At 34.9% G+C, this 15,680-nt stretch overlaps 1 protein-coding gene across 1 annotated transcript; it reads right to left on the reverse strand.

The window, feature by feature from the left end:
* Positions 1 to 256: 256 nt before the first annotated feature.
* LOC110838425 (sphingomyelin phosphodiesterase 1-like) lies at positions 257 to 13,631 on the reverse strand. The gene is made up of 10 exons (XM_022081598.2): positions 13,518 to 13,631; positions 10,641 to 10,954; positions 9,745 to 9,918; positions 8,168 to 8,392; positions 7,407 to 7,579; positions 5,816 to 6,010; positions 4,118 to 4,288; positions 2,785 to 2,965; positions 2,043 to 2,233; positions 257 to 940 (listed from the first exon to the last, which is right to left on the reverse strand). The coding sequence occupies exons 1-10, from the start codon at positions 13,594 to 13,596 to the stop codon at positions 802 to 804; spliced, it is 1,842 nt and encodes a 613-aa protein (XP_021937290.2). The 5' UTR covers positions 13,597 to 13,631; the 3' UTR covers positions 257 to 801.
* Positions 13,632 to 15,680: the final 2,049 nt, after the last annotated feature.

Here is a 15,680-nt window from a genome sequence, read left to right on the forward strand (position 1 = left end):
AACATCTTCCTTTTTACGGTGCAAGGTTGTTAGCCTTGCGACCAACCCCCAACCTGGAGGACCAGGGTACCTGTCTTAGTCTGACCTCTCCCCCTCGACCAATCTGGCTAGGGAGGCCCTACCAGTAGCTCTTGGGGTCACTGAGGTACTCGAGCCCAAAGAGGCAAGGATCACAAATGGGAAATTTTAATGCTGAGGTATGGTTTGGATCAAGAATTAAGGTACATACGTAGAAAGGTTAATTAGATAATATGAAGACATTGATTGATTTTTATTATGTATGTTCTAATTGAAACATGCATGTAGAAGTTTTGCACATATGTGCAGTAAATTATGTTTCGAAACAAATAACTATCATAAACCTGTTATCATCATTTATTCACGAGTGATGTGTCTTACGGTTTTAGTTTGCAGAGTTTACATGGTAATGCAAGTCTTTACCAACAGAAATGCCATTGTTTCCTGCGTAACCATGATTTTAAAATTAACACAAGAACATAATGTTTAAAACAAAGTCACTGTGTGCCTTCTATTTGTTTTAGGCTTTATGGCGTAATATTAATCTGAATTGACTTTGTCACCTAAATTGAAATGTTTATCACCTTAACTCATTACATTGAGTGCAGTTGCTGGGTATAATGTATTTATGAATATTAAAGTCTTCTCAAAGTTATTTTTTTTTTACTTGAAAGTTTCTAGTTTCCTATATCTTTGTGTTCATCTGATGAGTGTATATAAACTTATTAGCCTGATTACAGTATGTATTATGTCTGAAGTCAATGACAATTTATCAACCTTTGATTAGGGATTATTGCTCTCAAACTCTTGTAGTAGTATATCACATTGAGTGTAGTCTCCAACTTCTGTGGTTGCAGTGTAACAGAGTCTGTTTCTTAGGCATCCACTGTCACATCCACTTGCAGCATCTTTTACATAATGCCTGGAATATAAGAATGTAATTGTTAATACTGATTATGTCTCTTAACATTTCTTATATGGGAATAGGCGATTTAAACCCTCTACAGTGCAGCCAGCCAGAATTTAATTCTGAGGGCTTAATGATTGGGGTCTGCAGTGGCCGCATGGTCTGAGGCATGGGCCTAGTGCCGCTTGGTCGCTGGGACTGTGGGTTCGAATCCCACTCAAGCCATGGATGTTGTCCTGTGTACAGGTAGAGGCCTTGCGACAGGCTGATCCCTCGTCCAAGGAGTCCTACCGAATGTCTAATAGATCAAGCCAACGAAAAGTTGGGACCCGCAGATGCTCAAGGCACTGAAAAACGGGTCGTTCCCAGTATCCCAGGACTAAATGATTTATTGATATATTAATGCCATTAACAACCAGCTGGATTGTGTGATGCATGACCAATAAAGTTTGAAATGTTAACACTATATTAGGTAAAACTATATAAACATTTTACATGAATAAATGTTTATAATTTTCTTATCAGCTGGGAGTTCTGACCTTTTATGAAAATTTTATCTTTATATACATATTTAAACTTATGCAGCATTTTTCATGGACTCATATATTGTATAAATGGAGAAATTGCTGTATTTTCTTTTTATCATATTACTGACATTATAAGAGCACAAAGTGTACAGACACAGAAAGAGCCACGTAGAGGAACCATCAGTTTGGATCAATCCAGAAATTTTTGCTTCCAAACACAAAGAATGATGACTGTTTCATTTTTTGTAGCGTTTCTTAAGTTTTAAATCACAGGGACAGAATACTGGTTGTGGCATCATTTGCTATGGATGTTACATTTAAGGGAAGCCAGTAACTGCATTTCCTCTTATATAGAATAGGAAATTTATGTATTATACTAACTTTGAGATAAGCAACACCACCAACAACAACAATTACTTTCAGTTTCTTTATTAGAGTGCTGTGTAGTCTACTATTTGCATATTAACATTTTTGAGAAGCATGCTGCCTTCATCAACCCTGAAAATGGATGTAGCATGTTTTTCTGAAGCCATGGTATGCAGCCACCCAGCAGACCACAATCTAAGATGATAATACAAGTAATAGCTTACCTTGAGTATTCCTTTATAAGACTTGAGTTGCCAGCCAGTTTGTGGGTCAATTTATGCAGTTCTTCAGGGGACAGAGACTTCACTCCATAGTCATCTTTGAATGAGTATAGTTTAAACCAAGTTGGATTCACGGTCACGTCTTTGTTAGCTTCCGCCAGATTGAAGATCCACGATTCACTGTCTAGAATGCCCTGCAAATAATTCCCATTAATTGTTCAGTCAAGGTTTATGTTGTGAAACAGCTGTTCTCATTGTGCGTAGCATGGGAAGGTGTGTTCATGATTATAGTTTTAAAGGTGTTCGTAAGTACAGTAAACCTGAACTCCTGGCTTCCATTCACATGCACTACCAGGCCTTTCCTCCATTAACTGTAACACATTCTTTAGAATTGGCATATCGGATCATACTGACACTTCCATGGATACGGCATTAGTGATACAATTATCTCGCAGTACTCTGTTCTCAGATCGTGAAACTTTTAAATCAAGAGCAATGAACTATGTCACTTTGAAATAATTTTCAGGCTTCCGGAAGTTTTTTTGACTGAATTTCTGGTTTGTCGCTAACTTGTTGGTTTACTCTCAGTACATTTTTAAAATACCTAACCTGTGCCTTTCCGTCCTGAATTATTGGTAATATGTTTGTGAATGTGTGTCATTGAAATGTTAATACAGCAGACACTTATAATCAGATTTTGGATTAAATTGTTTCACATACTAGCACAGACATTTTATATACTCACAAAAGTGTCAGAATCCACACTGTAGGTCTTGTAATTAGAGTTTAGGTTACTGAATTGGGTTACACTTCCTCCGTTGAGTGCAACACTGATGGGACGAGTTGGTTCATTAATGGAATAATAGACATGAAAGTGATCATTATGTGTGTGTCCGTTGAAGATAGCTGCAACTGTGTTTTCAAACCTAAAAATAAATATGCATGTTTTACAAACTGTTTAGATGTTTGTGTATTACATGTTTTTTGCCAGTGACAATTGCGATATCTTGTTAACTTCCTTCTGTGTGTAGCAGTCATCTCAGTAGAGCATGGTGTAAGTTTTGTCAAAATGATTCTAAATTAAGATACATAATAAGGAAGTAGCATTTTTTATCAGAGCAAGTATCATAGTCACAAGTAAAATAAAATTTCCTGGGCATATTATACATTATTGGAAATTTATGATTAACATTTTTGCAGATTTGTGGCTTACACTGCAGTAATTTGAAGAAAAAAATTATGTCTACATATCTACCAGTATAATGTTCATATAAAATTAGAAATAATAATTTTTCACTTTTCTAAGCTTAGTTTTGTGTTAATGTTACAAAGCATGGTGATCATGAGACTTGAATTACACAATTTTAGGGTATAGAAAATGTTATTGTGAACATATTTTTAGGCACCCTGTTGTTAATGTTTAAATTCAGAAGTCCAGTTACAGATACAGCACAGAGATGAGCACGCGAACACAATAAAAACATAGAAGGTGAAACAAGCAGAATATAAAAATACATTAGACGCTAATACACAAGAAAATTGCAACTAAATATATTAGCATATTTCTAATAATAATTTAAATAAATTAAGGAAATTAGACTATTATAGAATGTGAATAAGTGTGACAATTTTCATCTCGAATATGTCCAAGTCCCTGCAGACGACATTAGCAGCTGATGCGCGTCTAGCAGAAGGACTGTTTTTGATCAAAGGGCTAAAACTGAACATAGAAAAATCTCTCAGATTCCGAGCAGGGATGCGGAGACTGACAGCATTTAAAACCGCGGTAAAACATGTCTATAAAAATAATTGTTGAAAATTCTCTATGTTCTCTCCTGTCTTATCATTTAGAATATGTTTCCTTTGAAAATTCTCTTGACTCAAAGGTGAAAGTGGCAAATCTGCAAAAATCTGCTTTTCAGGAGAGACAAGACAAAAGACTTTTATTTTAAAATAAAAAGTATTTATTCTGTGGTAGTTTCTGTTTAACCAGTAGTAGGTTATTAAAGTGTCCATTGGTTTTGTACTACAACGCTTCTTTGTCCGACCCCTCTACGTGCTCAACACAGCCGACTAACCTGTCAATGATCTTACGGAATTCTCTACTCCAAGTCCTGATACATTCTGAACTTCCTGAGGGAATATGACCAAGAATGTGAACCTTTTCTCCTTCTTGCTCAGCTTGTAGCAGTGTGTCAGCCAACCACTGTAGCTGTTCATCTTGATCCTTAGGACTGTGAATCAACCACCTGTCAAATAATCAGTTGTTTATTTTGTATTCAGGTTCATGCATTTTAATGTCATAAAAATAAGCACTGAATTTGTCTGTAGGTGATATGTATGCTTATTTCTGATGACACGTGTCTGTTACCATTGCCTTCTACATCTTTCCTGAAATAACTGATCAGAATAATTCAGGTTTCCACAAATCTCGGAGTAAATGTGTCCCAGGAACTAATGAAACTGTACAAGAAATTATAATATTTAAATTTATCGATAGAATTTATTATTGGAATACAAAAAAGTTAAGAAATGGAGGACTAGCCGTAAGAATTAATGCGCAGGAAATTATTGTGTCTCCAACCTCACTCCAAAATTGATTTCCACGTAGGCGGTTTTGAATGCGATGTATCTTTTATCACAGTAAAACAGTGTTAAAAGTCTGACTGCTGTATGCAGACCCGAATGCCTACTCATTTATGGTAAATGAAGCATCAAAGAAAAATAAGGATGTTCATATATGATACTTGTCCGTAGGTTTTCCTGGCCAGAGTAAAATGTGTAAACGTGGCTCTCGGGGTGTGATTAGCCGTGAATGTTAAATGTGTCCCAACATTTCAGAAAACACTGCAGTTTCCTTCTTCAGGATGAATTTGAAAGAGAAGGGGATCCCTTATATACAGGAGTAAATTTAATTATGTCAAAACCTCAGTATCCTATGCTTGAGGTAATTCCTTTTCAGAAGTATCATACGGATGTGGGTTTGATTTTCAATAGTTACAGAGCTGTGGGAATTTGAAATTTCCCAGTGCACCAGGAGCTTGTGAGTGCATTCATGTCGAGCTTTGAGCTGCATCGTGTGAACGTGTTGTTTATATTTTCTAGGGAAGCTTTTTGTGTATGGGTTTTGCAATGGCAATTTCACTGATGCTTTTGAGGAATATTGGCAGTGACTTTTACCTTTGTGAGAAAGTGGCTTATTTCCAGGTGTGTTGTTGAATGCTAAACATCCATAATGATGGAATGTGGATGAGGAGGAAAATTTAATTGAAACGGCAGAGAATTTCTGCCTGCCTCCATGTTCAAGACATAAGAGTATGGGAAATATTATACAGTGGAGGACTGTATCCATACCATAAGTGAATCCATGATGGGACACCCACTTTTCAGTAGGAACGTCACAGAGTATCTGAATGAACAGTTTCCTAGACCGATGGATCACCTGTAGTGATATTCATGATTGCCCACCATGCAATTACTGACTATGTAAATTGTACAATGTCATCGATGAAAGATTCTCGGGTTACATCAACTTCAGTTGCCGTGAAAGCTTCGCTTTATATGCACAATGTAATCTTTTTCTCGGTTTGTTCAATGTACTGTACATTGTAATCTCATTTTCCCATATCTTTTTCCATAAATAACTTGTTCAAGTCAAAGTACATTCCAAATACCCATACTTTCATAACCGAGAACCAGGCCCATGTTCGTATGATATATCTGACTGGGAATGATGGAAGTAATAAGATGTTGAAGTATTGTTGTTCTTCATTTACCAATTAAAGGTGTAGCAGACGTTGTTGTTGAGGGCTATAATTCGGAAACCAGGTTTTGCCAGCGCAGTGTAGAATCCTCCGTGTAATATAGTTTGTTTAGCTTCTTCCGGCAGCCAAACAGACCACAGATCTGCTATCAATTCATATAACCATTTTGTGGAAATAGTCTCATCGGTAATGTAATGTGGTGCAAACCTATGAAGAAATAATAGAACCAGTTAGCATGGTTGCACTATGTAGAAGCACTTACGATCTCCGTTAACAAGTTTTACGTGTTGTACCCAACTTAAAATAGTCAGAATGAGTTTTCTTACTACCTACATGGTATTTAGTGTCCTGCAGTATGGTCAAATGCTGAAGATTATAAAATATTATTGATACAGCATTATGAATTCTGATGTGAAACGTGAAGTTGCTCAGAAAAGAGCAGGGGATGCTATGTGATTTTTCACAAATCATTCTTACTGTTTTATTTTCAGGAAATATGTGATAAGATACAATACCGATACAGAAACTTCTCATAATATATATATAGGATGTTTATGTAATTGATGCATTGTACCCATTATTTCTTTGTCATATTGCTGTACAGTGGCACTTTCTTTCGCTGCTTTGCCCAGTAGTAAATCCTGCTGACAGATTCCACTCAATATATTTCTAAGTACCTACAATGTGGCAACGCAAAGTTGAAGATGTCTGTCTATCTTCTAGGATGTTGCGTCATGTATTCTAGTATAAATTGACTGGTGTTTCAGAGGTGTTTGCTGTCTCCATCAACATGGCAATGATGCAAATGATGCCCTGATGATGGAAGTAATAGCCCCTCTGAAATGTCAGTCAATATCTATGAAAGTTCATAATGAAACATCCCAAAAGAGAGTCTTTTTCGTACTTGTTACCATGAGAACCTGAAATTTCAGCTAGCGTAAATTTCATCATCCAAAAAAATAAAAAAAAGTGTCTACCCTTCATCCTTTTTAATTAATGAAACTGTGTTGTCTGTGATCAGGAGAATAACACCAACAACAGTCTTAAGTGCAGCTTTTTGCAATGGTTTCATTAACGACTGTACAGTCACAAGTCACCTGAAGATGATGATAGATGCAAAAGAAATATAAAGTGCCATCCCAGTAATCTAGTGGTAAGCTTACTAGCATACCATTTGAAATGTCATGGGTTAGTATAGTGACAACTGATCATATACAGATGGAAGTCGAGCCAACTCCCAAATCATTGTCTCCGCCAGGTATACCTCAAACAACGGGCAATGCTAAACATAGCATACATATAAAGATGTATTCTGGATTTATGTAATTCAGGATTTAGCATGTGGTGGACCTTGGTGTTGGCAGTATTAGGAGTTCCACTTTATTTGAGTTTGTAAAATAACTGTTATGTCGTAATAATCTTAGAAAATTCTGTCAACATTTGGCATATAACTTTGAATGGAAGTACTACACAATAATAAGGCATAATTAGTGACCTAGCCGAAAAGCACCTGTACAGAACATCCGTCCATAGTCTTCTATTCTTGTTTATTTTTAGCTTAAAAATCTGAAAATCTATATCCGCTCCTAAGATAAACACTCACACATTTAGTGGACTTGGTTCATGGTTTCCAAGAATTGGATATATTGGCGTGTCTGGAAATTCTTCTTTCAGTTCATTCATAACTTTTGTTATTACATCACTGTTTGCTGTAATACTTGTACTCCATACTGAATGGTCTACAATATCTCCAGTAACGTAGATAAAATCAATGTTCTGTAAAAAAATAAATAAATTCACTAAATTAATGGCCTGTTCACTCTTGTTTTTCATTTGTATTATGGATAGTTTTCTGATACTGTAGAGATTATCATAAATATTTTCCATTACGAGGCTTCTCTGGTCTTATATCTAATATAATTGGTGAGATATGTTCCGAGTCACTCATACTGACTCGAGCTCTGGAGGCATTTGCTATTTTTTATATAATTTGTATTATGGATATTATGTTTTCTTTACCTATAAGCTTAAAATAAATGATGAAATTAATCAACAAAATATGGGTTAGGACTGCAATGATAAGTTATTTGAAGGTCCAAAATGTTTGTTGCGTTAAATATAGACAAAAGGACTTACTATAGTTAAAAGTTTTGTGCTATGTACACATTTTTCATACAGTAGGTAGATTATGACAACATTTAAAACATGAGCGTATGGAATTTCAATTTACTAACAATATCTGGGTGAGAAACATGGTCTTGTGTAGGTCTCTTGTGTTTATGACTCTTTCCTTTGGAAAGTGTACCCTTCTTTATTAACACCCTGCTGATAGATAATTATTTATTAGAAGGTGTAATCCTTTACCTGATGAGTTCTTTTGATTTGTTGCACTGTATCATTAAAAACATTCCACGGTAAATCACAGCTCCTGTAATCACCCCAAAAACCAGCTGCTGCTCCAGGGTTTGCTGGTGTACCTTGATCGCTTCTGCAGCACATCGGTGCAGCACATACCGCGTTCCCTCCTGGTAAATATACTGGATCATGGTGAATGTCTGACAGCTGAATGATTGTCAGAGGATCGTCAGCCTGAAAATATGTTTGAAAGAAGTATGTTTAAGATGCTCTTAGCCATATTTTAATATTACTAATAAAGATACAGATTTGTTTACTCCAGACCAAAATAAAAAGATTAGGTTTCTGTCAGGATATCGTATTACTGACTGCATTCAGCAATTAAAAACAGCACTCCAAGGAAATGCTGTGTTGCTAAAGTTTAATTTGCTGATGGTGATAAAAAAGATATTTTTGATGTAAAACATACAGTATTTCTTGTATGGCTTAAGGTAGGGATAAGATAGGGATTCTATTCTACTAACTAAATTATGGCAGCTGTTAAATGAAATTGGTCCTGTGTAGCGTTCTCACCGATGAGAGCATAGATGGCTCCCGAAACATTGGCGGAAGAAATGGTTCATTCGCCATTCAGCCACCTGACGCAGCTTGTTGCCCGAGAGTCTTTCATCTACATAATACTACATTAAATACAGTTCAAACACACCTGAATATTAGTGTCATGATGCTCAGATATTTCTCATTTATTAGTAAATACATTCCTGAAAAATTATGCAGTAAAATATGTGCTGAATAAAAAATAACATTCATGTGAATATATGAAGGAAGGGTGTTTTCATGACTGGAAATTTTATCTACATGTAAACTTTCACTAACTGTCATTGGCGGTGGGGGTTACATTTACTTCGATATGCTAGAATAGTCTTCTGTTGTAGGTTAAGTTTTGGAAGGAGGATAGTGGCTCGTATCTGTAAGATCTAATCATTAGCATTTCATGCAGGAACTGATGAAAGGACCTTATACAACTGTATAAGGCCCTTCCTCTTCCAGAGACTGAACTTCCCAACATGAATACTTACGCCTGTTATAAAGCTTATCAACACTACTACGAAAACATTGCATATAGAAAAACAATGCAAAATTGGTGTAATAGACTAATTTTTGGGAAACTGTTTTTCCACATCTGCAATTCATTATGTGGGCAGTATCTTGATGACGGTGAATTGGAATATCATTTTTATATCTTATTATGCTTTTCATGCAAGATTCAATGTGAGTTTTATTTTATTTTACTACGTTAGACACGGTTGAAAGTGAATTTAAATTTTAAGTGACTTTATCATAAATTTTCACCATCAGAAGATAACAGCATTCAAGCAATATAAAACAGTAGGATTCTTAGATTTTTCTTTATTATCAACCTTCTGATTCAGGTTCCACAAACCTCCTTCTTCTGTAAGCTGTATCCTACGCATTAAGAACACGTCTTTTTATTTCATGTTGTTATGGTTGTTTATACTGAGAAAATTTTGAAACTCTCTGAATTTGTGACTGTATATATATTTATATATTAGGCTTGCTCTTACATCTGCTTTCACGTTTTCAATTCTGTTGACTTCTGGTGCTGGTCCAGGTGGAATTTGTATAGTCCATTCAAGACTGGGGTCATCTTTTGAACACTCATAATCCTGAAGTACGATTCCACAGACTCGGCTGGCAGTGATGTCGTTGGTATTTTTAAATATGAACAACGCTGAATCCTATAGAACATGTAAGATTATTACCTCAGAATTTAAAAATGTACATAATGAGTGATTCAGATTATATTTCTTTGGTTTATGTTGTGAGTTTTCTAATCTTTATGTTATATTGGAATAATTTTCTGTAGTTATGCATATTTTCAATGGTGATATCAGTTTTTGGGAGTTTTGTACATGCGTGTATAAGCACTCTACTTAAATTACTTGTCAGTGTTAATGAACATCTGTCATCTGTGAGTGTAACTGTCCTCTCTGCTCATCTGAAAGTCTGTCTAATTTTTCAGTTGCTGAATTCTTTGACAGATTTGATTGAAATTTTGTTTGAGGTTAATCAAACTGAATGTTGGAATGCTAAATAATGTAATATGCACTTGAAAATTGTAGCTGTTAATCAGCAACCTCATGACTGTAGGAATGAGTTTTAAATTCCTAGTGACATTCTGAACTTACAGAGAGCAATTTGAAATACGGACATACACACAAGTCCATGCATCCCGAAACCCAAAACAAATTAGTTTTCTTAATCATACAGCTGCTTTATTTGTTTTTAATGTTATAGGTTATTTTTGTGAAAAATATCCTGACTGATAAATTTGTACTACTAACTCGTTCATAACTTAATTATATATCATAATTTCAATAAAATTACTAAATATTACGTAAGAAATAATAATATTAATTTGTAATTTAATAATTAATAATTAAGACTGAAAATCACTTACCAAGTTCAGACTAATGACCCCAGAACATACTTCTTCGTCGTATTTTACCACATCAATGCATAGTTTACTTATAAGGCTCAATAGATCCTCACTTGAATGAGTATTTATGTAATCTGTCAGAGCATTTACCACTGCGATGCATGCTGAACATATTATATTGTCACGTTTTATGATTTCTGTTCTTGAGTTCATGCTGAAGAGAGTTGACAAAGGCAGTTGCTTGATTATTGCAATAAACTGTTCTGTGAGTTGCCCTGTTTCATCGAATTGTCTGAGTCCATGTAACACTTCATTTCTCATCTCTATTTCTGCCTCTGCAAAATACGATGTTTTTATACTGTGGTGAATTTGTGTAAAGGGATGTATTAGTTTTTATATTTAGTATTAACATTCTATATTTAATGGAAACACAACTGTCTTGCATATGAAATAGCTGAGTGCCTGCAGTGTTATTATGAGGAAAACTGACAAATGTGTACATTTTTTAACACTCTTGCTTGTCTGATGTCACATCATTCAACATGTATTGTTAGATATCGTAAGAAAAAACTATCACTTAAACCCCAGAACATTTATCTTAGTTATTAGTTTCAAAGATATTTGTCGCGATTTTACCCACTACTCCTCTATTAATATAAATGGTAGGTTCATTCTTCGTCCTTAGATTAGTGCACCATAAATATGCTTAATTTTGAAATGTATTATACAGAAGCATACTGAGAAATGAAAGCAATTAAATATCCGTGCAGTAGTTTAATTTATGAAATTAATTATTGAATCTAAAAAGAGGGATGAATATATTTGAATAATATATTTACAATATTTTAATGATGATGCGTAACACAACAAATATTAAAATTAATTGTTCTTGAGAATGCAAATGTTGTACAGTCTTATGATGAAAAACCAGCACACAAATTTTTTATTAACTAAATTTGTTGTTTTACCTGTTGGCGCCAGTTTATATAAGCTTTTTGCAGAACCATCTTTTGATAAAGCCACACATATAGAAAACATTACTTTTTAAAATCAATGTCAACTTCTTTTGAAGACTGGCCATGAGCTTTTTTGATTATCGTATAAAAAAACAATTTAACAAGAAATTGAAAATGAACTCTAACAGGTAGTCAGGTGGCTTAATATTATTGATATTTTGAGAATAAGTACAGTTTCTCTCTTTCATAATCTGTTAAAATTATGGCTTGTGTTATGTTATTTTTTTAAATGTTTAGCCTGAAATCTTTTCTCATTACATCTTTTTAGGTCCTGAAAGAGAACAACTTTTGTATTGGAACTGTTGTTTTATCACCTTTTGTTCATTTGTCTTTGAACAATCAACCACAACCACAATTAGTTTTCACTGTACACCAATTCTTGAACTTGGGACACTTTTCTCAAAGTTATGGCATTTGTTCCTGTAACCTTATCACTGAAACAAACAGTCCTCATTTTGTCTAAATCCTACCATCATTAGTTTGCATGATACAAAAATCATCTTTACAGAGAATCGAACACAGGGCAGATTCTTTGGGTTTATGAACTGTGACCCTGTAATCTCATCACAGAAATAAACAATGTTGGTTTTATCTATGATCTACAATCATTAATTTCCAATGTGCAGATAACATTTTTACTGGGACTTGAAACCAGGACAGTTTTATGGCTTGTAATCTTGGTTTCAATAATTCCTCTGAATCACTCAATTTTGGTTGTGACGCCAGTCTTCTGTTGTACTTGGTTTCGAGCTACCAAAACAATTCTCATGAAGACTTGACCCCAGGACAGACATTTAATTGTGCTTAGTTTCTGAGCTACAGAAACCATCTTTACCAGGACTCGAACCCAGGCCAAAGTGCCCATAGTGTTACTGTCGGGAAGTTTGAGAAATGTTAACATTTTCATATCAGTCTTTATTGTCTCAAGGCTTCTCATAGGCCTGTCCCAACATGAAGGCCTATCGAATGTAATCAGTAAACCCAAGAACATTTGTCTGTTCAGTATTATCTACAGTAATTAGTCTCAAAAGTATTAATCAGGTTTAACCTATTCCTTCTGGATGAATATAAAAAGCAGTTGGGTCTGCTTCCTCCTCATGTTAGTTGCACTATAAGTGTTTTGAATTACGATGTCATAGTTAAATATTCATGTGGTAGTTTCATTTATTAAATTAATTATTAGAATCTATAAAGACATAATAATAAGTGTGAATAAGATTTTATATTTAAAACAAATTTTAAAACGAAGGCTTCCATAATATTTCGTAATTCTCATGTCTTGGATCTGGAAATTTTAATGAAACAGATGACAAAAACAATGTGACTGTCGAAGATGGCTGTGTTCCGGGCTGTAGCCCTCTGTATTCTGGTAGAAATTTACCAGCATTTCAGAGGTACTTGCTGTCACCATCATCAGATCAATGAGGAAACAAGTACAATGCAGAAGACGGCCATCTTCAGATTTTATGCCATGGGAACACGAAATCCTACAATGTAGCTGTTCCTAGTTAGCTTTATCTCAGTAGACTTACACTGTATGTAGTTCTGTGTTACAAATATTACCACTTATTTCTGTCGTAAGAGTTGCGTGCCGGTTGATAAGAAACAAAGACATATATATCTGTATCTGCAGTAAATGAGCATGGGGTTGATAGGAAAAAAAAAGAGACACATAGCTTAACCTAAAACAAGACTTTTCAGCCAGGTACTAGAATACATCAAGGAGAGAGAAAAGATCAGACAAGAAATTGAAAAGGAAAGATTGAGGGAAAATGTAATAGATTGACAACACTTAGTTCATTGACCCATATAAAACACAATGGTAAAAGAATAAGCAGTAATTAATCAACACGTTTGGAGAATATGTGTGTATGTATGTTACCTGTTAACGAAGTGGCATTTATTGCCACACAGATTGTGACTGTCAGCACAGCTACCGTAATAACCCGTTGCAGCAACATGGTCCCTGCACACAAATTACTCTGTTCCCTTCTCGGTAATCGGCATGTCTTATATAGGAAACACCTCTCTTGAGCTAGTTTATCTTTTACATGATCTGTCAAAGTATATGATAAGGTAATTAAAAAGTACTATCAAAAGGAGTGATGTTTTGAACTTCATTCTGCCATTTCACAATAAGTACTACAAGATAGAGGTTTGGCCAGTTTCTACACTATTTATGGGCTGTGGATCCTTACTGGATGTAGGTTTGAGCCACAAATATATGTAGTTAGTTAGTTAGTTAATTCCTTTTATTCCTCTTGGGAACATAGGGCTGATATAAAGCTCCTCCACCTCATTCGGTTGTTGGCGAGTGTCATTACAAATATATGTAGTAGGAATCAAAGTGATTGTACATGCATCATTAAAAAGAAGGGAAAGTTGAAATGAAAATTTTTCCAGGTAATAAATTCAATGACATGAATATTTAGGTATACCCTGTACAGTATCCAGTGATATACTGTATGTATATGTGTATTTATTTTCAATATACAGTAGACTTTTTTTTTTCGTCTTCGGCGGATTAGTAGTTGGCGTGCTTGCTACTGGACCCAAGGCTCGTGGGTTCGAACCCGGCCGAGGTCCATGGATTTTTAAGGGTGACAAAAATCCATAGCACAACTTCATCGAAAAAGCCGGCGGTTCCATATCATAGATTTACAGCATGTAAAAGAACCTTACGAGCATGAACGAGATGTTTTGTAAGCAGAATTAATTTGCCATTTCTCACCAAAGTCTCTCCTGATTCATTAGCAGACAAATCAGGATTGAGCAGAAATTGTACAGAGGCAATGGGCTTGTCACTCATTACTCATAAATGCATACTTCAAGGACAAAGAAACCTCCCACGTGGGAGGAGGCCAAGGCTCGACTTCGGGCCGTTGTGCCTTAGAAAGAAAGAAAATATATGTGTTAAAACAGAACCTGTCCAATCTTTTATTTATAAATCTTTGTAAAAATGTCAGTAGGGAATCATCTTGGAAAAGATGCACTTGGAAAACCAAAAAGTAGATGGGAGGTGACATAAAGATGGGTTTTAGGATGAAGATCAGAAGTAGCTGGAGCTGACTCAGGGTCATTTTCAATGGCAGCTTTTGTATTACCAGTGTTTAACCTTTGGGTTCAGTTACCACGGTGTTGGTTGGTTAACTGATACTTCATTCCACTTCTGGTTCAGAAATGTCTAAGGAACTGCTAGCATTTAGGTGGGAAAATAGATTTTTGTGTTTGCATTAAATGAAGATGGAAGTCAATTAAGGTATGCCAAGTCTCAGTTATCTTTCATTCTTGATTTTGAACTCTTGTGCCAGTTCAGATTTAATTAAAACAATTTTTGTTTTTATGCCATTGAAATTAAAAAGTAGTTTTCTTAATGATACAGATTCAGTAACATTTTTAGTATATACAATTTGTTTATAGTCAAATTTATTATATTAAAATAGTATTAAAACTGCATTGCCACATCTATCAAGCACATTTATCTTAACAGTAATGTGTTTGGCATATATTTAAAGGGCACGTGTTTTGAATCTTTACTAACTTCCCAGTTTTCCTCAAGCCCTTCAGGGTAATGCAAAAATAATACCTAAAATGCAGTCATAACTACTAGCTCCACATGTGTTAGTCTTGCATCTCATAAGTTCTGCAGTTGCCAGTGTTATTACACTCAACCAAAACCTGTCCTTTTTTTGCCATATAAAATGTTTATCTGATTTTATCAAATCATGCCACAAGTTTTATGACTCTTGAAGAAAACAGATTATATCGAGACCTGTAGAGATAATGGGTTCAGTTATGATCAAACCACTCTTTGAGTGTTCTCTGTGTATTCAAGGTCACTTGTTGGAATCCAAATTTTGTTTGTATGTAATAAATCTGGATCCTCTACTTTACTTAATCTGGAACATTTAGCTGTTAATATAATCAGTTGATAATTATCAACCCATGTATGTCTTTTCAAGTTTTATCATGTTGAGTGATTTTCTTCCTTCAAGGTCACATCATTATTCTATCTGTTTTTAATTAAATAGTTCAAAAACTGACA

Source organism: Zootermopsis nevadensis, unplaced genomic scaffold, assembly GCF_977971745.1.
Source record: "Zootermopsis nevadensis isolate Lab colony 2312 unplaced genomic scaffold, Znev_1.0 Znev_ptg000024l, whole genome shotgun sequence".
NCBI classification, from domain to species: domain Eukaryota; kingdom Metazoa; phylum Arthropoda; class Insecta; order Blattodea; family Termopsidae; genus Zootermopsis; species Zootermopsis nevadensis.